At 37.3% G+C, this 25,194-nt stretch overlaps 1 protein-coding gene across 2 annotated transcripts in view; it reads left to right on the top strand.

Moving 5' to 3' along the window:
- SLC2A13 (solute carrier family 2 member 13) overlaps positions 1-25,194 on the top strand; it is a 355,260-nt gene that overhangs the window by 133,348 nt on the left and 196,718 nt on the right. For both annotated transcript variants that reach the window (XM_002823104.6, XM_054527120.2), the window contains exon 4: positions 23,745-23,853. In XM_002823104.6, coding sequence (XP_002823150.5) covers positions 23,745-23,853 — 109 coding nt within the window. The remainder of the gene's footprint in view (positions 1-23,744; positions 23,854-25,194) is intronic.

Here is a 25,194-nt window from a genome sequence, read left to right as displayed (position 1 = left end):
ACTGGAGGTATTTGTTAAAAGCATCACCATAATGAATAGTAATTCAGCCCTTTCCAGGCCTAGCAAAAGCATTCGCTCATGTGACATTAAAATATTGAAAAGAAAGAATGCATGCCTTTTGATGCTAATATGAATTTTAAGATTTCTGAATGGAAAAGTAAAATTTAGCTATAGTTTTATAATACATAAAAGTGCCTGAACACAAAACACTTGATTAATTCAAAATTTAAGAAATGTTGGCAATAGAAAAGAATTTTGCCTCTAAGTTTTCTGTGAAAAATTATGTAAAAGGCTTACAGGAAAATGTAAGGTGTAAACATATAAGGGGAGCAGGAGAATTATATTTCAAAATTCACAGTGTAAAACTTCTCAATTAGTTTACAGGCAATGGTATTCAGTGATAGTCATCATTGCCTCATGCCATTTGTCTAGAATTGTGTAAATTGCTACATAATACTATATTTTAATAATTTGAACATATCTTACAATTTTGTAGTTTTGCATTTAGAGTCTCAATGAAGTGCTTCAAAAGTGGTAGAAGATACTACAGGGCTAAGAAAACTTTTATAAACACTGTGATGCTTTAACAAAAATGCAGTCATGTATCTGTAAATATCAGAATCCAGGATGGGGAGCTAGCAGCTGTTGAGTGTATGCCTTGTCCAGGCAGTATGCATGCATCACCTTGGTTTGTGTCATTATCCTGTTTTATAAATGAGGACACCAAAAACAGGCAGGATGGTTAGCAAGAACATGGGTTGAGGTCAGATATGGCCCCAGCCCTCTCTGTGCTGTTCATATATAAGTGGGTGACTTTGGATAAGCTGTTGAACTGGGATTGCAGATGAATACACTGGTCAAGAGGAAGAGTTTTGGTGTACGATTCTTGACTAAGTTCTAGCTATAGTAGTTATCAGTTCTGGGATCTCCATAAACTTCATATGTAAAATAGGAATGATAACACTAACCTCATATATTTGTTGTGAGAGTTAAACAAAGCATATAAAGAAGTTGACGTGGTTTGTGGAAAACAGCAAGTGCTGATACATTGTCAGTGATGAAGATAATGCTGCTACTGCTGCTGCTGGTAGGGATGGTAGGGTAGAGCTCTTACAGAAACTGAGGCATGTCTAATTCCAGAGCACATGCTTTTCCCACTGACTCTGGTCCTGGAAAAGATCAGACAGAATGGTATAGAAATGTGCCTTGAATCACAAGCAATTGTCGTTTTTGAAGTAGAAAAACTCTTTCCAAAAATATACAAATTGTGGACCACTCTGCAGATGGAAATTAGAACCAAATGCATGGAAATTACAGCCTACTAAGAGAGAAAAACAAGACAACAAATACATCCATACCTTGACCTCTGACAGCAGTAAGTGTTCTGAAGAAATGCAGCCTAAGTGATTAGATTTAACAGACAGGTGTGAGGGAAAGATGACTCTAGTTGCTTAAGCACCTGGGTGAATGGGGGATTTATTTCATGAAGAGGGGAATGCTGAAGGAGAAGTGAGTAGCCGAGGAATCGAGAGTATTGTTTTGGCCAGTACAATTTGAGATACCAGTTGTATATTTCAATGCAGATGTGGAATAAGAAGTCAGATGTGTGACAGTGGAGCTCAGAGGACAGGTTGGCATGACAGTGTTGATTTGGGAGTCATGAGATTGGAAAAGATCCATGAGGAACCCCTCTATGGGGAGAAGAGAAGGAATCTGGACTCTGGGGCATTCCAAAGTTTGGATGTCAGGAAGCAAAGCTGAATCCAGAAAAGGAGACTGAGCAGAGGCTTCCAATGATATAGAAGTAAAACCAAGAGAAAGTGGTTTCTGAAAGCCAGTGAAGGGAGTGTTTCAAGAAGGAGAAAGCCACTGTTTCCAACACTGCCCTTAGTTTAGGTGAGATAGCAGAGACTTGATCATTGAATCTGCTTAGTGGAGGTAGTTGGAGAGCTTGACAAGAACAATTTCAGTGAATTTGTGGAGAGGAAAGCCTGCTTAGAATGGAGTTGAGGAGACAGTAGAGGCAAGAAAGTAGAAGTAAAAGGTATAGAGACATTGATTGATTGATTGATTGATTGAGATGGAGTTTTGCTCTTGCTGCCCGGGCTGGAGTGCAATGGTGTGATCTCGGCTCACTGCAGCCTCCACCCACCAGGTTCAAGCAATTCTCCTGCCTCAGCCTCCTGAGTAGCTGGGATTACAGGCATGCACCACCATGCCCGGCTAATTTTGTATTTTTAGTAGAGACAGGGTTTCTCCATGTTGGTCAGGCTGGTCTCAAACTCCTGACCTCAGGTGATCCACCTGCCTTGGCCTCCCAAAGTGCTGGGATTACAGGTGTGAGCCACTATACCCAGCCTGGTATAGAGACTTGTAATTAGATTTTCTATAAACCAGGGCAGGAGAATAAGATATGCACTGGAGAATGATATGGGTTTTTTAAAAGGTTGATTTTTCAGTTTCATTTTACTATGGATGATACTACATCAACGTTCTATGCTGATGAAGAAGATCTAATAGATAGGGGTAACTGACATTGGAATTGAGGGAGAGATAATTATAGGAACAATGTTCTCCATAGGCTTAAAGGGTATGATCAACATCCAACATAGAGAAGTTGATCTTTTCACATTTAGGATGCCAGATGATATGGGCCAAGATACAGGGAGATTGCAGATTTGGTGGGAAGATGAATTAGTTCTCTTCTAATTGCTTCTGTTTCCTCAGTGAAATAAGAACTGAGGTCATTAGCAAGTGCAGTATGATGGATGAGTCATGTTAATTAACCTTCATCTGCATAAACTGCATTCTTGGGCAGCAGGCTCTTGGGAGATCATTTCGCAATAGAATTTTGCTTTGTGGGCTGTGTTCCCTGCCCTACTTTGGCCGTAAGTGCTGTTCCTGTGTTCCTGCCATGTGATTCTTAGAGATGACAATTGAGCATCAATGAAGAGCCTACTTTATACCTTCATTTTTTCACTGATAACTCTGAAAGAGTATATTTTATCAGATGGTAGTCTAAGAAGTAAAGCAGCAAAATCAATTTTTATATATATATAAATATAAATTCTATATATATATAAATTTTATATATATATAAATATAAATTCTATATATATATAAATATAAATTCTATATATATATAAATTTTATATATATATATATATATATTTTTTTTTTTGGAGACAGTCTTGCTCCATCCCCCAGTCTCCCAGGCTGGAGTGCAGTGGCGTGATCTCAGCTCACTGCAACCTCTGCCTCCTGGGTTCAAGCGATTCTTTTGCCTCAGCCTCCTGAGTAGCTGAGATTACAGATGCAAACCAACATGCCCAGCTAATATTTGTATTTTTAATAGAGACGGGGTTTTGCCATGTTGGCCAGGCTGGTCTTGAACTCCTGACCTCAGGTGATCTGCCCACCTCGGCCTCCCAAAGTGCTGGGATTATAGGCGTGAGCCACTGTGCCCGGCCACATTTTCATTTTTTCTTGTAGGCATATATGTTGTTCCAAACCCCTAACATAAACCATATGGATTGTTATAGAGTGGGTCAGAAGGTAATGGGAGGAAGGAACCACACTATGAATTTACTCCCTGTCATAAAGAAATTATATTATAGAGCCTTTCATCCACCCAGAGATGCTGACATGACCCAAGCTGATTCTGAAATGATGGAAACAGCTTATGGTTAATAAACTTCTTGTACTTCTTGCCAGAAAAGGTAATATTTCAAATTATTTTTTAATGTTAGACCTTAATAGAAATAAATGCTTAGTAGGCAAAAAACATCTAAAGGAAGTATTTTTAAAAACCAAATTATATTTTTATTTAGTTCAGTAATCATTCATTGAGCACTTACAGTAAGCTAAACTATGGGAATAAACAGTTGCATAATTACGAATGATTCAATGACTTTGATCTTGAATTTGTTGCATAACTGAAGCTGTTCTACATTGCTTATTGAGTTGTATTTTGTCTTATTCCCGAAATGATTTCAGGAAACTTATGGAAGATACATTCAAAAATGTAAATAAATATAAATTATAAAATAGGAACTAAATAAAAATAAAAACATAATAATATGGGAAGTTAAGAATTAGAAGAGAAAATCAACACTAGGGGGAGAGCTAAAATATATATTAGTGACCGTAACGGCTTAAACACTTGGTAAAGATTTGTTACATATTTGATTCTGAGCTTCTTATCAGCCATACTGGAAAGAAAAATGCAGTCAGTTACATGTTTCTTATTGTTTACAAGGGGGAAAAAAGTCACTCAAGGGAAAAAATACTTGCACTGGCACCTATGTAGTTTTTTACGTGAGTTTTCCTATAAGGCATACCGAGTGTGAGTGGTGAAAAGTGTTGATAGCCAGTGTAATAATGTGATTTACAAAGTTACTTCTTGAAGCATCAGGACCCTGATATTATTTTGGTGATCAAAAAAAAATCAGAATTGGAGATGAAAATTGTGTGTGCGTGTGTATGTTTTGTTTGTTTTTTAAAACCAAAAGATTGAACTTTGGAAGTAAAAGAGACAGGCCATGGTAGAATTACCTAAGGACTTGGGATAAAATCTTGGAGATAGCCTGCATTAAGGGTAACAGAAGAGAAGAATCTCATAAAGGTTGCCGAAATGAAACAAAGAAATGTTAGAGGAGGAACAAAATTCTGTAGTATCACAAAAGGCAAAGGTACCAATGAGTGTATTAAAAAAGAATCAGCCAAGGATATGAAATGTAAAGAGACCACTTCACTGTTGGTATTATCAATTAGAGTTTAATTAATGACTTTTTGAGAGTAGTTTCAATAGAATAAGAAAGGGCAACTTTCTTCACAGAATTGGAAAAAACCACTTTAAAGTTCATATGGAACCAAAAAAGAGCCCGCATTGCCAAGTCAATCCTAAGCCAAAAGAACAAAGCTGGAGGCATCACACTACCTGACTTCAAATTGTATTACAAGGCTACAGTAACCAAAACAGCACGGTACTGGTACCAAAACAGAGATATAGACCAATGGAACAGAACAGAGCCCTCATAAATAATACCACACATCTACAACCATCTGATCTTTGACAAACCTGACAAATGCAAGAAATGGGGAAATGATTCCCTGTTTAACAAATGGTGCTGGGAAAACTGGCTAGCCTTATGTAGAAAGCTGAAACTGGATCCCTTCCTTACATCTTATACAAACATTAATTCAAGATGGAATAAAGACTTACATGTTAGACCCTAAACCATAAAAACCCTAGAAGAAAACCTAGGCAATACCATTCAGGACATAGGCATGGGCAAGGACTTCATGTCTAAAACACCAAAAGCAATGGCAACAAAAGCCAAAATTGACAAATGGGATCTAATTAAACTCAAGAGCTTCTGCACAGCAAAAGAAACTACCATCAGAGTGAACAGGCAACCTACAAAATGGGAGAAAATTTCTGCAATCTATTCATCTGACAAAGGGCTAATATCCAGAATCTACGAAGAAATCAAACAAATTTGCAAGAAAAAAACAAACAACCCCATCAACAAGTGGGTGAAGGATATGAACAGACACTTCTCAAAAGAAGACATTTCTGCAGCCAACAGACACATGAAAAAATGCTTATCATCACTGGCCATCAGAGAAATGCAAATCAAAACCACAGTGAGATATCATCTCACACCAGTTAGAATGGCGATCATTAAAAAGTCAGGAAACAACAGGTGCTGGAGAGGATGTGGAGAAATAGGAACACTTTTACACTGTTGGTGGGACTGTAAACTAGTTCAACCATTGTGGAAGACAGTGTGGTGATTCCTCAAAGATCTAGAACTAGAAATACCATTTGACCCAGCCATCGCATTACTGGGTATATACCCAAAGGATTATAAATCATGCTGCTATAAAGACACATGCACATGTATGTTTATTGCGGCACTACTCACAATAGCAAAGACTTGGAACCAACCCAAATGTCCATCAATGATAGACTGGATTAAGAAAATGTGGCACATATACACCATGGAATACTATGCAGCCATAAAAAAGGATGAGTTCATGTCCTTTGTAGGGACATGGATGAAGCTGGAAACCATCATTCTCAGCAAACTATCGCAAGGACAAAAAACAAAACACCACATGTTCTCACTCATAGATGGGAATTGAACAATGAGAACACATGGACACAGGAAGGGGAACATCACACACCAGGGCCTGTTGTGGGGTCGGGGGAGGTGGGAGAGAAAGCATTAGGAGATATACGTAATGTAAATGATGAGTTAATGGGTGCAGCACACCAACATGGCACATGTATACATATGTAACAAACCTGCACATTGTGCACATGTACCCTAGAACTTAAAGTATAATAATAATAAAAAAATATATATATATATATAAAACCAAAAAAAAAAAAAATAAAAACAAGAAAGGGCAGGCTTAGAGAGTAAAGTGTCAGTAATGGGAAAGTGTGTATAGAACTCTTCTTTCAAGGAATGTAGAGGTGACAGAATTGTAGGTTGGTAGACTTGGGATAGAGGGATTGATTGGCAGGTAAGGAAGGGGAATAATAGTGTACAAGATCCCAGAGGAGGAGGGAGACCTAAGATGTTCAACATAGATGGGGTTCAGAGAGGAAAGAGTCACCATTTTTTGCTGAGCTACAAGGAAAAGATAAACAGAAATACCGAGAATCTTTGTGTTGGAAGGGAGGTGATATGTTTGGCTGTGTCTCTACCCAAATCTCATCTTGAATTTTAGTTCCCATTATCCCCATGCATCTTGGGAGGGACCTGATGGGAGGTAATTGAATCATGGAGGCAGTTACCTCCATGCTGTTCTCGTGATAGTCAGTGAGTTTTCATGAGAGCTGATGGTTTAATAAGGGGCTTTCCCCCCGCACCACCCCACACCACCCTTCACTCTGCATATCTCCTTGCTGCCACCATGTTAAGAAGGACATGTTTGCTTTCCCTTCTGCCAAGATTGTAAGTTTCCTGAGGCCTCCCAAGCCATGCTGAATGGTGAGTCCGTTAAACCTCTATCCTTTAGAAATTACCCAATCTCGGGCATGTCTTTATTAGCAATATGATACTAGACTAATACAGGAGGAAAGCTATAGGAATTTGTATCAGATGGCTTCTGAAGTGGTTCAAGATTTTTTAGGTAATTTGCAAAGTGAGGTGAAATTATGTGTGGATAGGGAATCTGTTTAAGTCATGACTCTTCAGGTCAAAATACAATGCTTAGAACATACCTTTTTGAGGTTATGTAGATACCATTTTCTGTCTTTAAATATGTCAGTTCTTTGCTTTCTTAAAAATAATTTAGCTTGCCTTGCTCCCTTTACACCATCCAACTCCCACAGGTGTATTTCTTTCTCTTCTCCTTCCCTCCTTTCATTAAAAGGCCAAATGGATATATATATGACAATGAAGTAAATGAGCTTTATACCAATAGGCAAAGTAATTTATGAATAGTACTTTTTAGAAAAGTGCTAGGAAAATGGTTCTTCACTATTTTCCTAAAACATTTATAGAAACTTGATGAATAATGAATGGGAATAATTTATAATAGCCACATACTTCACTCAAATAGAACACTTGTTTATACTCCTACACAGCAGTTACGTCATGGCTGTATTTTACATAAGGAGTCATATATTTTTAATGTAAATGTTGCTAAAATAGTTTCATTCAATAGTGTCATAGAATCTTGGTGTCTTAAGAGATCTCAGAGGACAGGATATCCCTGAGAGGCATTCAGCTAGACATTGCTTCACTTCTGCCTAAATTGTGCATCCCAGTGATCATGAGCCATGCTAAAATACAGTGTAAATAAGTCATCAATCAGTTGAATAGCAAGACTAGGATCATGTCTACATCTTTGCTAATGAATATAATGCTAGACTTTTTATATATGCATAACAGATTTAATCAATGAAAATATGTAGAAACAAGTTTTATTTTACAGTTGAGTTTTGCAGTACAGTGGGAAGATTGCATTTTTAAAAGACAAAATAAGACTTAGCATTCAGAAAAAGTAGCTGGATCAAAGCAATTTCTAAGTAGAAACTCAAATTTCAGTCAGTATTTTAAATAGACACATCCTGACTCCCTTCACAGATTGCCACTGACCATATGGTAAGTGCAGACATGCCTCAAAATAAAACAGCCATATGTAGATTTTCAAATACTGACCTCATCCCTAGAGAGCCATATTTATCTAGAAGAGCATCTCAAGCCATATCAAGTAGAATTATGGTTTGTGTCATGTTTGAAGATTAGAAGAATCAGCCTAATGAAAAACAATCACAAGTTAAAAGCAAAATGCCAAGGAAAATAAGGTTAGATACCCACAGACATTTAAAAGCAAAGGCATCTGGAGACGTGTCTTTCGAATTCTCCTTGCGCAGTCCTTATACACAGTAGGAAAACACATAAAAGTAGAATTAAAATCTATCCTGTGCTATGGCCATCAGAATGGATTTAGGGGAATGCTTAAGGGATGATCAATAGGAGTGCTTGGCATGCGTATTTATTCTCAGACTAGCAGTCACTGGATGCAAATATTTTCTGTCTGCTGGATGTGCCAATCGAATACCAATAGTATTTTTTCTGATTTCTATTGTAAAATTTCTAGAGCAGAACATGTGGAACTCACTTCTATGGTTTCCTGCTGTTAATCATTCTCTACTGAAATTCTGCCAGTTTTCCAGAACATTTAGCTTTGTGGGCATGTGTCTGTGAATTAAAAACATGGAAGAAGGAACAGAATTGTTGCAGGAATTTGGAACAAATGTATTTATATATTCAGTGGTACCTCACTTCCCTTATCAAAATCGGGGTGGAGAAGGGCCAGAAAAGGGGATTCAGGAAGTAAAGGTCTACAAGTAATAAGAAGATTCTGTAATGATGATCATTGTAACTACAAAACCTCTCTCTCTCACACTGTATTTATGTATTTATGTATTTATTTATACATATACATACTTCTCTCTCTCTCTACACACACATACCCCACCTCTCTCTCTCTCTATATATATATATATATACACACACATCTCTACATACATATGCGTACATATTTTATATTTATATATGTGTGTGTGTATCATATATATATATGAAAAAAAGATTTTAATGACCTCCTTGTGGACAGTCAAGCCCTGCATCCCATCGGTGTAGTATTATACTAGCAGATTTCTCATGTCCAAGTTTTGTTTAAATCTGAGCACTCAGGGATATGCCAGTTGCCTAAAATTAATAATGTTAATCATTCCTAAATGTTCTTTAAGAGCTTTAGTTTTTCCTTTGCATTCCTTTTAATGTAGCAGTATTTCATTGGATTTTGTTCAGTGATTGTGTTTCGGACATAGTGATATATCATAGGTTTGCCTTCAAATCAAATACAGTTATCATCCTGAAGGAAATTACCCTTATAGGCCAAACTCTGAAAATTGTACTCTATCCTAAAAGGTCACTGAAATTTCTGAACTAATCTTTATAATACATGAATAAACCTAAACATTGTTTTTTTACAAAGCAAGGCCCCTCACTAGTGTATATCACTGGGTATATAAGTAGAAATCTGTGAAATTTATTTTTGAAGTATTATTTTTGTTTATTGGTATGTAAATTAGATTACTTTATTCTAAGCCAGATTTGTAAGTAGTTTTTAAAAGTCATTTGAACTCATTCAGATTACTTAGGCTCTTTCACTGTGTTATCTCATTTTGTACTCTTCAGTTTTGCTAAATGTAACAAGATGAGTCTTTAACAGAAAACCTTAAAATGTTTTCTGCAATAAAAAGATCAATTCTTCATAGAAGTCCAATAGCATTGTAAAATTAAAACTAATGTTCCAGCGTAATAATGTCCATAAACTTGCTTTTCAATATTAATTCATTTTTGGTATTGATCTCATAAGGGAGTGTTTAGTTACCAACTGCTTTAGGCCATGAAATGTTTTGGGGCAAAGAAAATTGAAGGGATTGTTTTGGTATTATGTTGTTCTTAACAGATTTTTCAGGAATAAATGAAACTGTGTTAGTTAGCTGACGTCTTTTCTGTTATTTAAGTTGTATTTAATTGGGAAATATTATATCTTATTGTATCTGATCGTTTTATTGGAGAGGTTTTTTTCTGAAAATTTGTAAAATAAGACAAGAAGACTAAATGGCTCATCTAATAATCTTTTTTCCCTATAGAAATCTAGATTTTGATTCATACTTAGTGTGTAGATCAGCCTTTCTGCTAAGGTTTTCAGAGGTGGCTGGCCTTCTTTACTAACTGAAAGCAGGTTCAGCAGCCTCTTATAGCTTTCATGGAAAGAGTTTAATTGACCAAGATAGCCTGTGTGTTTATCAGCCTTAAGAAGAGAGATTTGTTTTATTTATATGCTATGATATAGGATATGATGGGATTCTCTTTATGAGAAAAATAGATCCTAAGATCCAGCATTCACCTCACAAGGTCCCTTCAGGACCCTGTGCACCAACCCTCTTGCATATGGTGACCAAATTCATGTATGCATCTTCCTTGTAGGCTCTGTCAGTTATGTTTCTGACATGGTAAAGATAGCTTTAAATCTCAAGTGTCCTAGCATAGCTAAACAAATGGAAGATATGGTTATATGTCCTCCTCCTTTTCCTATAGCATTTACATTCTTCCATAACCATTTATGCTTCTTATCTATTTTGGGAATGGCACCTTTATAAGTAAGTGAAAGATGAGAGACTGGAAAATCCATACTTTGAATTAATTCTTCTCTTCCATGAACGTAATGCTTTACTTCCTACCACATTTTGGAGAACTTAGCACTACCCTTTTTTATAGAACATCTTTACTCTCTCTGTATTTAATGACTACCACTGGTATTTTTTAATATGTAAATTCAATAGTTTTTCTTTTTCCTTTTTTAGTGGTACAGGTAATAGAAGACTAGAAAAAGAGAGTTGACGGAGGGACAAGAACTACTTTGAAATTAGAGAATACATTTACAGCCTCATATATTCAGTTCATTTTTATATATAGTTCTGGGATATTTTTGGAATAATTATGATTTTCTGAGAATCATGCTGACAGAAAACATCGTCTCTTTCTTTTAAGTTGTTACATTTCAAGGTACCCCCTTATGTTTGCAGTAGTCATACTTCCGGAATCTTGGGGACAATTTCAATTTTTTTAAAAGATACTCTGCCCCAACATAAGATCATGGGCCATTTAATTCAGGCTGAGTTTTATTTTTTTGATACCTTTATTCATGATTACTGTTATATATAAAGCCAAATATAGCATGAATCATACATGGTTAGCTTTTCACCTTAATTCTCATTAGTACTTATTTGTTGAATGTCTGAATCTAAAAAGGGAATGTGCTAATAGAATATTACTCAATATCCATATAAAACTTAAATATATATACAAATACAGTTTCTTTAACCAAGCAAATGATTAATGTTTAGGAGCACAGTTCATCTGAAAATGCTCTGATCTGAAAGAGATTCAAGAATACTTGATTTCCTGGGAGCCTACATGCGATCTAAAATGAAGGCAGGGGAATGGAATAATTCTGATTTATCTGTAGTTGTAAGAATAGTTTGGCGGTACATGTCTTGATTGAACTTGATAGAACTGTCATTTATTATGGGAGCCTGTTGTCTAGGTCTTATTCATTTATGCCTAGTGTATTGTTAGTAATCTGTGTAGGAGTGTTAAATATAAAGGAAAGAAATTATAAGTATAGAATGCATTTATTCTTTATGTTAATGAATCTATTTGAAATATTTTGTGGAATCTTAAATGTGAAGGGTAATTGTTTATTTGATTACAGAGAAGGAAAACCTATACAATTTATTGGCTTTTTTGTTTTGTTTTGTTTTGTTTTGTTTTGTTTTGAGACGGAGTCTCGCTCTGTCGCCCAGGCTGGAGTGCAGTGCCTTGATCTCGGCTCACTGCAAGCTCTGCCTCCTGGGTTCACGCCATTCTCCTGCCTCAGCCTGCCTAGTAGCTGGGACTACAGGCGCCCGCCACCACACCCGGCTAATTTTTTTGTGTTTTTAGTAGAGACGGGTTTTCACCGTGTTAGCCAGGATGGTCTTGATCTCCTGACCTCGTGATCCACCTGCCTTGGCCTCCCAAAGTGCTGGGATTACAGGCGTGAGCTGTTGGCTATTTTTAATGTAAAACTGAAATTGTATTCAGCTATGGAGAAATTCTACTAGAGAGCTTATGGATGAAATCATAGCATCAGTAGTTGAATTAATGTGGGATATATTTCTCATGAATTTCTACCTTTAATTATGAAAACACCTGGAGCTCAGGGAAGGTAAGGAAGCTGCACAACATCACACAGCTTCTAAATAGCCAAGATAGAGTCAAACTTGAGTTTCCCTGATTTGGAGAAATTGTACTATTCAACACTGATTATGGTTGTGTAGTCTTTAGCAGACGCAAGTCATATATATTCTTTTTTTCCTTGCATATAATATCTATTGAAAAACCGGGTAGGTGAGAAAACTTTATTACATCACTAAGAATGACAGCGTATTGTGAAAATACTGTCAGAATACCATCAGTCAAGTGTGTCTGTCCTTTCATTTAAAAGTGGCTTTGTCTAGTGGCAGGCAGCATGGCACAATAAGGAGCCATGAGGAGTTCAGGCAGAGATGCATAAATGGGTGACTGTGAGTATTCTAAGAAATCTACTGGACATGATTTTTTTGTCTCTATATGGGATCTGGAAATTCTGCCAGAGAAAGGCATTTGAGTGATGCCTTCAAGAGTAACCCATGGCTGGGCGCAGTGGCTTACGCCTGTAATCCCAGCACATTGGGAGGCCAAGGTGGGCGGATCACCTGAGGTTAGGAGTTTGAGGCCAGCCTGGCCAACATGGTGAAACCCTGTCTCTACTAAAAATACAAAAATTAGCTGGGCATGGTGGTGTGCTCCTGTAATCCCAGCTACTCAGGAGGCTGAGGCAGGAGAATCACTTGAACCGGGAGGCAGAGGCCATAGTGAGCTGAAATCATGCCACTGCACTCCAGCCTGGATAATCCATACAGCTTTTCTCAGGAATGCAAAGGTGGTTTGATGTTAGAAAGCTATTATTGTGACTTACTGTGTAATGCTTATCTCCGTAGAGGGAGAAAAGGCATTTGATAAAATTCATTGCTTTTTTAATTAACACCCCGTATTTATGGGGTATATATGATATTTTGGTACATGTATTAAAGTTCATTGCTTTTTCTCCTTGGGAGGTTGAGGTGGGAGGATTGCTTGAGCCCAGGAGTTTTGAGGTTACAGTGAGCTGTGATTGTGCTGCAGCTTTCCAGCTTAGGTGACAAAGTAAGACTCTCTCTCATAAAAAGAAAAGAAAGGCCGAGTGTATCGGCTCACACCTGTAATCCCAGCACTTTGGGAGGGTGAGGCAGGAGGATTGCTTGAGCCCAGGAGTTTGAGACCAGCCTGGGCAACATGAAACCCTGTCTCTAAAAAAAAAAAAATTTTTTTTAATTAGCCAGATGTGATGGCATATGCCTGTAGTCTCAACTACTCGGGAGGTTGAGGCAAGAGGATTGCTCGAGTCCAGAAGTTTAAGGCTGTGGTGAACCATGATCATACCAGTGCACTCTAGTCTGGGGCACAGAGTGAGACCCTGTCTTAAACAAAAAAATTATTGCTTATTGATAAAAGGTTAGTAAACCAGGAATAAAAGGGAACTTCCTAAATCTGTTTAAGGATATGTATCAGAAGCTTTCATCAAGGATATTACTGATGAAACTTTAGAAGCATTCTCTTTAGGCCAGGATAGTGGCTCATTCCTGTAATCCCAGCACTTTGCGAGGCTGAGGCAGGTAGATCACTTGAGGTCAGGAATTCAAGACCAGCCTGGCAAACATGGTGAAACCCCATCTCTACCAAAATTATAAAAAATAAGCTGGGCATGGTGGTGTGCACCTGTAGTTCCAGCTACTTGGGAGGCTGAGGCAGGAGAATCGCTTGAACCCAAGAGGCGGAGGTTGCAGTGAGCCAAGATCATGCCACTGCACTCCAGCCTGGTGACAGAGTGAGACTCCGTCTCAAAGAAAAAAAAAAAAAGCATTCTCTTTAAAATCATGCAAGGGCCAGGAACAATGGCTCACGCCTGTAATCCCAGCATTTTGGGAGGCCGAGATGAGTGGATCACTGAACGTCGGGAGTTTGAGACCAGCATGGCCAATGTGGTGAAACCCCATCTCTACTAAAAATACAAAATTTTGCCAGCTGTGGTGGTGAGTGCCTGTAATCTCAGCTACTCGAGAGGTTGAGAAAGAAGAATTGGTTGCAGCTGGGAGACGGAGGTTGCAGTGAGCCAAAATCACACCACTGCACTCCAGCCTGGTCAACACAGTAAGACTCTGTCTCAAAAAAAAAAAAAAAAAAGAATGAGACAAGAAACCATTTTTCACCATTTAATAAACGTTGTACTGAAAATACTAGCTAATATTAGGCCAGGTGCGGTGGCTCACGCCTGTAATCCCAACACTTTGGAGGCTGAGGTGGGTGGATTACTTGAGGTCAGAAGTTCAAGACCAGCTTGGCCAACATGGTGAAACCCCAACTCTACTAGAAATAAAAAAATTAGCCAGGCGTGGTCCTGCGTGCCTGTAATCCCAGCTACTCAGGAGGCCGAGGCAGGAGAATTGCTGGAACCTGGAGGCAGAGGTTGCAGTGAGCTGAGATCATGCTTGCACTGCAGCCTAGACAATAGAACGAGTCTTTGTCTCCAAGAAAATACTAGCCAATATTATAAAGGAATACATAAAGCTGTCATTGTTTGCAGAAGTCTATGTAGAAAACTCAAGAGAATGTACAGAAAATCTTTTAGAATTAATAGAGTTCACCAAAATTGGTGGATATAAAATTAACATACAAGTGCAGCATCAAAGAGGAAATGTAATGTTAAAAAAGATACCAATGATAATAGAAACCAAAATGTCAGGTACTGCAGAATCAATATTAGGAAATATGCATATAACTTTAGAGAAAAATAACTGATATTTTAGCAGACTCCAATAAAGATATATTTACATATAGGGAAAAAAAAGTGGCCCTGTCTATAGACAGTGCTAACAGTATAGCTATTTAAGAAAATTATATGGACACGGGGAGGGGAACAACACACACTGGGGCCTGTCTGGGGGCCAGGGGAAGGGAGAGCATCAGGATAAATAGCTAATGCATCTGGGGCTTAATGCCTAGTGATGGGTTGATAGGTGCAGCAAACCACCATGGCATGCATTTACCTGTGTAACAAACCTGCACATACTGCACTGGTATCCTGGAACTTAAAGTAAAATAAAATTTTTTTAAAAAGAAAATTATTTATTTAGAAAGGATACTTCCTCTTTTTAAATAAAAGTTTTCTAGAACAGTAATTCTTCATAATTTTTTCCTCAGCAACATACTGCACTCCCATGACTGTTAAGAAGTTTGAAATTCGTTCAGTTGAGAATTGCTAAGGAATGCATTTTATGTCTGCTTCATTTATGTAGATACTTTTGACAAAGAAAATATTTTAGAATTTAGAAAGAATTCTTGATAGTAACAGAAATTGGTTTTTGAAAACAGTATTTTAGTGGTATTAAGACCTATAATCATCTCCTCTTCTAAGTAGATAAAAATCTTTACGTTAGCAACCTGGAATAATAATGACTAGATTAACACAGTCATTGCATACTGGCCCTAATGTACCATGATCAGCTTACAAGCACGCATCTATAGACAACTGGCCCATCACAACATCTTGGCAAATTGATTGCCTTGGAGGATTTCGGAATGTATTGGCATAAATGCCAGACTGTGAAAGAATGATTGAACCACATGGGGTTGAATTCATCAATAGCAGCAGTCCATTCTTTCAAGCAGAACATGTGCCAAGCACCAGCTTGTAATCACAGACATCATCTGCTGCATATTGAAGAGGAAAACAGCATGGGTGTGCTCAGGATCTTGGTGGTAGTTTCTAATTAATCACAACATTGTTTAGCAACTTGGAGTATACTCAAATTGCTTCATCCATGAGTTCTCAATCCCCATACTTGCTCTGGTGTTTCTCTTTTTTTCTCTTCTTTCCTTCTTTTATTCCTCATATTCATCCAGGAAATATTTACTGAATGGCCTCTATTTACATGATCCTGAACTAAGCACAATGGGAAGTAAAATGATAAAACGAGCAAAGCCTGAACTACACACCCGACATAATCCAGCACAGAGATCATAATTCACTATGGAACAGAGATCAGGGACCTAGTCCCCGAAACAAATTAGCCAGGAGTGAGAGCCTGGTCCAGTCCTTCAGAATTGCAAGGATGGGATCCCAAGCAGAAGGAACATTGTAAGAGTCAAAATTGTAATAATATGGGGCTTCTTTGAGTAAAACAGATTACCCAAAAATTGCTGAAGCATTGCCTATTGGAGGAGAAGTAGTATGAAACAAATCTTCTCAGGTAGGCTGGGGCAAGAGTGTCCCCTTCATGAAACAGGCCCTGGTGGTTCTGTTATCAATGGTTTTGAACAAGTGGAGGATTCAGTGGGGTGTTTTAGCCAACAGGTGGCAGCAATGTGGAAGCGGGATGGATTGGATTCGGTAGAGACTGGGGATGTTGAGACCACATATTAGGCTTCTTCTTGAACACATGAATAGTATGTGCCAGGAACCTTATTATCTCTGATCCTCAAATGGATAGTACTACTCTTAAGTCCATTTTACTGAAGAGGCAATGGAGACTTACAGAATCTGACAGTGACTACATGGTAGGACTGGTATGTTAACACTGGTCTGTGTGAATACTTTCCACAGCTGTGCACTGTCCCACTGGGAGATGGATGCCAGCCAGACAGGCAGTAGAAAGGTGGAGAGGCAGAGAGGTACAGGTGCAGAACAGAAGAAATCTTTCCAATGTTTTGTGGAAAGAAGTTAGGCACACATACATTAATTCTGATTAAAACTTGGCAATGTATTAGATTCAGGATATACGAAGAGAGAAGGAGCATTCAAAAGCCATGAATCTTGATTTACTTTGAAATTAGATAACATGGGGTAAAGAACAAGTTTGGGGTGAGAAATGAGGACTTCTGTTCTGTATGTACCTGAGTGGCATACCTCTTGTGGGTCCTTCCTTATGCCTTAATCTCATAATACTGTATATGTACCTCTGTTAGAGCACTTACACCTTTGTGGCGTAGCTTGTTTTGTTTTGGTGGATGACCCCATCCTGGTATTATGAGCTCCTCAGGGGCTGGACCTCCTCACGTTTCTGTCCCTAGCATGGAGTAGGCTCATGGGAAGCGCTTCAGGTATGATAAGGAACTAGGGGATTCTTGGCCAGAGAGACAGGAGAAATCAATGGAAGTCCAAGGAGAAGGAATGCTTAAAATGAATGTTGTGAGAACATGATTGGGAGCCAGTTAGAGATGAGTGAAAGGCTCCCCTGATAGCACGCAGGACCTGACATGCTGAATTTGTCCCAAAATGAGTGTGGCTCATTTTTGTAATTATTCTCAAACAGTGCTCAACTCCCTGGATGCGGGAATGGAGAAAGGAGTAGGCTGAAATGAGTGGCTTGAAGTAGATAAATCTGGAACTGAGGCTGGATAGAGTGGCAGGTGGGACCATGAAAATGATGAAGAAAATGAAGTGGAGGAATTGCAGTCATAAAGAGCACAGAGTATGTTTGTTACTATAGCTTGGAAGTGTTTCAGTTTTGTTTTGTGTTACTACTACTGTTCATAAGTTGTTGATTTTTTATGCTAAGAAAAATAAGCTTATTTAAGTGGACATACAAAATATCTTGGCATTTGTGGCATGAACAAGATGTCGGCCCAAGTTCTCTCTCTAAACACTAGTTTGTGACCTTGGAAGAGTTATCTAATCCCTCTGTGTTTAGTTTCCTCTTTTCTAAGATGGGGGTAGCAACGCCTGCTCTCTCTGACTTCACAGGACTCTGATGATGATAGGAAATTGTTCATAAGGCATGAAGAGTTATTGAAGTATTAGATAATCCACTGAGATTTGAGCAAATGCTTAACACTCTTGGTGATTGTGTGAGAATGGCCTCCTCTGGTTGCATTCAGGAAAGGATCATGGTGTTGGGGGATCTTGCTGTGCTTGATTGTAGCCCAATTATAGGGCCCTAAATTGAGGAGTGGGGAGAATAATATTTGAAGCTGAGCAGTGATTATCTTGCTCCCAGTGAGGCCCCTGCTTTCTCCGCAGAGGCATCTTTACTTTATCAGCAGTGAGGAAGCCTCCTACAGTTTGCATCTTGTAATCCATTAGTCACAAAGTGTTCCACTTTTTCTCCTTAACTTTAATATTAATACAAGGTAAAACTCATAAATAAATAAAACAAAAAGAAAGGGAAGAATAAGAGCAAGAAAAACCTTGAAGAGATGTTAAGGGGGCTGCATCATTGGCAGTTCTCTTTCAGCAGTCTCACAGCAGACTTCATTACTTCAGTTTGATCAAATATTGTTGTTTCTAATAACCCCCTCATGTTCTTACTTAAAGGAATATCATGCTCTTTGAATACTGAATTTTTTTTCTTATCCAGTTCACCGTGTCAGCCTCCCTGACATCTAGAGTCTCCAGATTTTTGGTGAAGCTTTTTCTTACCTTTGTTGTTGATTTTTAGCAGCTCTACTGAGGAATAATTTACATACAATAAAAAGCATGTATTTAAAGCATATAATTTGAGATGTTGGCATATGTGAACACCATGAAACCATTGCCACAACCATGCAAGTGAACATATTGCTGCCTCCCCAAAACTTCCCTTGGTGCCCCTTTGTAATTCCTCCCTCCACAGGCAACCATTGATCTGCTTTCTGTCAAGTTATTTGGACTTAAGAGTTTTCTTTGGGGGAATATTTTTAACAAATTCAGTTTTTTTAATAGCTTATAGGGCTGGCTACTCAGGCTATTTCTTCTTGCATGAGTTTGGAAGATTTTATCTTTTAGGGAATTTGTCTGTTGCATTGAAGATGCTGAATTTAATGGCGTAAAGTTGTTCATGATACTCTTATTATTTTAATATCTGTCCTGAGTTCACCTCATTTACTCCTGATACTGGTCATTTGTGTTTCTGGCTTTTTCCTGGATAGTCTGTGCATTTGTTTTCTGTGGTTACTATAGCAGATTACTACAAATTTGGTAGCTTAATGCAGTAGACATTTATTTTCTCACAGTTGTGATGGCCAGGTGTCCACTCCTGTCCCACACCCCCTCCAGAGTCCGTAGAGGACAACCTCTTCCTTCCTTTTTCCAGCTTCTGGGGGCACCTGTCATTCCTTGGCTTTTGGCTGCATAGGTCCAGTCTCTGCATTTGTCTTCTCTGCTTTTGTCTTGAATCTTCCTCAGCCTCCTCCTGATAAGGATACATGTGATTGCATTTAGGGAAAACCTGGATGATCTAGGATTGTCTTCCGATCGCAAAATTTTTAACTTAATTATATCTACAAAGTTTATTTTTGACATCTAAGATAATACAGGTTTCAGGGATTAGGATGTGAATATGTTTTGAGGGGCCCTTATTTAGCCTACCATAGCTTGGCATGAAGCTTATCAATTTTATTGGTCTTAAAAAAACAGTTTTGATTTTATGGATTTTTCTCAACTGTCTTCTATTTCATGGATTTCCATTTTGATCTTTAGTAATACTTTTAGCATGTGCATACTTTGGGTTTCACTCGTCTGTCTTTTTCTGGTTTCTTAAGGTTGAAGGTTTCCTAAGAGATTTCTTGCAGTAATTTTACCTGTTATACTTTAGCTCCATTCCACAAATTTTTATAGGCTATGTGTTTAGATTCTTTCAGCTTTATATTCTTACTAATTTTCATAGAAATGTGTTATTTAGTTTCCAATTTGGGGGATGTTTTCCAGTTGTCTTTCAGTTACTGATTTCTATATTAATTTCATTATGGTCAGGATATTCTTAATATGACTTGAATCCTTTTAAATTAGTTGAGACTAGTTTAGAGCTCAGAATACAATCTACCTCAGGTAAATATTCTAAGACATTGACCATACAATTTAAGAATGTGTATCCTGCTCTTATTTGGTGGAATGTGGTTTAAATGTCACTTATTAGGTCAAGTTTGTTGATAGTGTTGTTGGAGTCTTCTATATCCTTGGTGATTTTCAGGATACTTGTTCTATCAGTTACTGAGAGTGATGAAATATGAGAGTACAATTGTAGGTTTTTCAATTTCCCTTTTCTGTTGTGTCGGTTTTTCTTTCAAGTATTAATATTTTGAAGCTCTCAGTAAGTGCATACACGTTTAGGATTGTTATATTCTCTTGATGAATTGGTCCCTTATCTTTACAGATTGTATTTTCCTGCCTTTCTGCATGCCTGGTTATTTTTTATTGTATGTCCACATCATAAAATTTTATCTCATTGAGTTTTGTTCTGGGATACCATTAAGCTGCTTAGAAGCAGTTGAGTCTTGCTTTTATGCTGTTTTAGATGGCATTCAAGTAATTTTTAATCTAGAACTAAACTTACACCATTATTAAGGTATATCCCTTCTAAATACTCTTCCGTATGCTTCAGATTTTTCACTCTGGTTCATAGGAACAGACACTATCCCCAGCCCTGTTTGAGCTCCTGGAATTGATTTCTCTAACCCTTTCCAGTAGCTCTTTCCCCTGTCTTGGGTTGTTTCCTCACACACCTACACTGATCAGTACTCAACTGAATACTCAAGGGAAACTGAAGATCTCCAGAGTTCTCCTCCTCCCTCTCTGAATCTATCCTCCCTGGGTCCTCTGCCATCTGAACTCTAGCCCCCTTGGCATCTCTGTATTCTGAGCTGCATCTTTTCAACTCAAGGAAACACCAAGGTCTGCCTGGTTTACCTGCCCTGTGCTGCAGCCTGGAAACTTTTTTGAGATATTGAGCTGGGGACAAGTATAGGGTTCACATCATTTGTTTCCCAAATCTCAGGTATCACTTTGCTCCATTGCCTGTTATCCACTAGAATGAGAACTGTTGTTTCATGCATTTTTGCATGGCTTTCTAGCTGATTCATGTAGAAAGGGAAAGCTGATAGCCATTATTCTCTCTTAGCTGGAAGTGAAAGTCAAGAGCTGGAATTTTATACAAACTGGCTTTTAGTGCATTTTTAATCATACTTGGAAAACCTTCTGTAGGCTAGGTTCACAGACAACCTATCATCCACAAAAGTGGCTGCCCTTGTGGGACTGTCTTTTTCATCCCTGCTGCCAGAGCCTCTGCCACCTGGACAACCTTGTGCAAGTTACTTAGCAACTTGGTAGTATGAGGTGTTCAGAGTGAAGGAAGAGGGATGAGCTCATTTTGGGGTCTTGAATCTACTGCCTTACTATGTGTTATATTTTAGATCTTTTATTTCTAATCTAGTTGGTTAAAGGTTTTAGTTTTTATAATGTGAGAATTTCTGTGTTTGAAAGATAAACATTTAAAATAAAATTAAATGTGAAATGTTTGTATGCACAAAACATTTTTAATTACAAAAGCAAAAGAAATGTTTTAAGTAGAGCATGACATTTTAAATGTTCACTTATGAACATTCAGCCAATTAATATACTTGATTTTTTTCTTCTGCCTCATAGATTCTGTGATATAAAGATTAATGATGGTTTTCATTTGTAAAGGAAGTTTTACTGCCTAATAAAGCTAGGTTTATAATTTTAATGAAAGGAAATTCTTTATTTTTGTTTATGCATAATCAGATGTGCAGCTGCTGGGACTAAAATTTATCCATTAAAAAATCCAGTCTAATAAAGGAACTACCATCATTTAATGGGAAATCCAAATCAAGAGAAAATATAAAATCCAGATTTTAAAAAACTAGGAAATATGTGATGTTTATGTAATAGCTTATCTCTTGTTTTTATGGGAAGTCAAACTTTGGTCCTAATTTGTCATATTGTTCTGTATTTCTGTTCTCCAAAATCATTATTACCTAGCCTGACCATCAAATCATGAAACAGTTTAATAGTGAAAGTAGATGCATCTCTCCAAAGATTATAATAGACTTCTTGCATTAGGAAAGACTAATTTCTCATCTGAGAAAGGGCTTTTGTTTGTTTTTGTTTTGTTGTCCTTTTTTTTTAAAAAAAAAATCATGATATACAAGGTAAATGTTATTATTTTTATTTGAAAGTTTTGATTAAAGGAAAAAGGTAGTGCCTTGCTTATTTTGTGGGTCACTTGCAGGTATCTGTATTTGCAGATGAGCCTGCCTATCTTTCAGGTTGCTGATCCAGATATATTTCAGCATTGTTACAATCAAACTCTCAAAATCCACCTGTTTCACATAGTCTTTCTGATATATTGGCTTTAATACTGCGTTGCTTGAATCTAAGGCAATTTGACGTTTATAATACCCTCAGTCTGCTTTCTAAATGGATCGTCACTACATTTAGCTTTGAATAACCATCAACACTTCTCTAAATTAATCTATTCCCTCTCTTGCCATTCAGAAACAAAATCATTTGCAATAACTCAAGTTTTATGATTATACCCATATCCATGTAGGAATAGAATATTCTCACCCCTATAATATTTCATTCTAATTAATGTCCTGGCTTGACATCCCATACTAACTTTTATTGCTGAGACAACATACATATTTTATTCCATTTTTGTGAACTTGAATATTAGATTTTCAAAAGACCCTGAAATAGTTAGACTTCTTTGGATTTTAATTTACCAGACTTGGTTTAGGGTTCATTAACAAAACTTGGACTCTAATTAAGCAGTTAGCATTGCGGTGATCCCAGGCTATCTCTTCTAACAGCGGGAATACCATAGGTCCTGGGAGTTGACTCTAGCTCCATTAAGGACACCATATAGAATGCCTCTTGAAGCTAAGGTGACATTGTAACTGGAACACTTATGAGGCTGGAAGGGCCACTTTTAGTAATTATGCTCTGACAACAGGCATCAATAAGGTTAGTCAACCTACTTAAGGACTCAGTGGTTCAGATTTACAGCTTTCCAGAACTGATCCAGAGTTCAGATAAAGACCAAGGTATCTCTGCCATTTTGAAAGTTCATTTGTATTTTAAAATAATCCCTGATTGCCTCTTAGGGGACTATTCAAAATTTAGAAATAGACACACACACACGCACATACACATACACATCTATAGATAATAGGTATTAATTGTTTTTCTTTATTAACTTTTTGGTAACTTTTATTAATAATCTCCATTGTAGCTATAACCAAGGCTGACATCATGCCCAAATTCTGTAACTTTAGTAAAATAACATGAATTTTGTTCTTTGTTTGTTTTTAACGAATGCTTTTCTTACGGTTGATTAAAGCAATTTTGCCAGTGACTTTTAAGTAGTCCCACATGGATGGATTTTAAATAATACTTAATTGACAAGAAAGTTGAAGAACAAAGAAAGTGATTAATCTCTAGAGCTTGTAGGGATTTAAGGAAGACTAATTTGACAGTTTTAGTTATATAGGTCTTCTAGTACCCATAAATTGCTTAAACTTAAATTATCTCTTGTTGCTTTTACAGTTCAAACAAAAAAAACACTATCTGTTTGCAAAATAAAATATTGTACCCAGATTTCTGTAAAAATAGAGTTGTTCTGATTTAAAATGCCCAGTCATGTTGATTTCATGAAGATTTGGGAAAATTTGTCCTATTGAGAATAATTACTATGAAATCTAAAAATAATAGATGTATTTTTTTTTCTTTCTTTCTTAAAAAAGCTGGACCTGTGATCTGCAGAATGCTGAGTTATCCCCCAACTCGCCGAGCTTTAATTGTGGGTTGTGGCCTACAAATGTTCCAGCAGCTCTCAGGCATTAACACCATCATGTATGTATTTCTTTCTGGCTTTTTACTGAAAAGATTGTGAAAGGATTATTTTATGTGAAATAGTGAAAAGTATTTCATGTAAATACTAGACTCAGTGATTTGTTCTGATTAAATGTATGAATTCTCCTTTTGGAATACTAACTTTACAATTTTTTTAATTCCAGTAATTTGTAACTAGAAAAAGGTGATTTATTTTGATTGTTATATTATTGGCTTTATTTGATTCCATAAAATTTCTCTTTTACGCCATCCAATACCTCCTTGTATTCTGAGCTTAAATATGTCATTTTTTCTAAGCCATTTCTTGATGCTGGTTGGAAAGTAAAATAGAAGGAAATCACCTGGCATTGCCAGAGATTATGGGCACACAGATAACTAATTCATTTCTTTTTGGTGCAGTCTACTACAGTGCAATGTGATAAGGACATTAGTAGAAGTACGTTTATTATAACCAGAGTATGGTAGAGGGGAGATTGAGTGGGAAGGAGAGTGGGGAATACAGAAAAATTCCCTGTTCTCTAATTTTAAGAGTAATTCCCAAAGCTGTATGTGTGCTGAGGGTGGAAAGGACTAAATATTAGGGGCTCTACTAGGTTTCCCTCATTCGGTATTAAACCCATTTTTGAGGGCCTCTATTGCACTAGACCTACAGCAGTAACTAAAATAGACCTGGGTCTTGTCCTCATGGATGTACAGCTGGTAGAGGAAGCACACATTAAATAAACTCACAGTTAAATATAAGATTCCAAATTATGATAAGGGCCATACAGGACTCTCTCAATTCTCTACAGAGTAGACTTTTAAGATCCTAAATAATAAAATGCAGTTTAGAGAAGGTTATGTGCTTTCTCAGGGCACATATTGTTAGATTTAAAGCTGCCACATCTTAGAAGTCGTCCCCACCCCCTGCCTATTGATTGAATTTTTTCATTAAGAAAATACAAATTATGTAAAATTAAATTTTCTCTGGTAAACCATTTGTATTTGAGACTCTTGATTTTTTTAAATTACTTGAGATATGATGAATTATTTAGTGACAGTTTGAGAAGAGTGAATTGATTAAAATATTTTTAAAAAATAAGGATTGGGACCCAATGAACCAGTAGATTAAATCAAGATTTGTTAAGAAACTCCATTTTCTATACATTCTCACACTTTGTGGATTTGACTTTAATCATAATCCCTGTTAGACTTTAACTTTCGAGACTACATTTTCAATATTTTGTTCTCTCCTCCTTCTCTCTGATATTAACTTTCATTTTTTTCTCACCTTTACCAGCTCTATTAAGGCCCATCTGTTGGTCCAGCGTCAGGCACGTTTGCTTGCTTGTTCTCTGAATT

The sequence above is a fragment of the Pongo abelii genome, chromosome 10, assembly GCF_028885655.2.
Source record: "Pongo abelii isolate AG06213 chromosome 10, NHGRI_mPonAbe1-v2.0_pri, whole genome shotgun sequence".
In the NCBI taxonomy this organism is placed as follows: domain Eukaryota; kingdom Metazoa; phylum Chordata; class Mammalia; order Primates; family Hominidae; genus Pongo; species Pongo abelii.
This window is presented reverse-complemented; position numbering and strand designations above follow the sequence as displayed.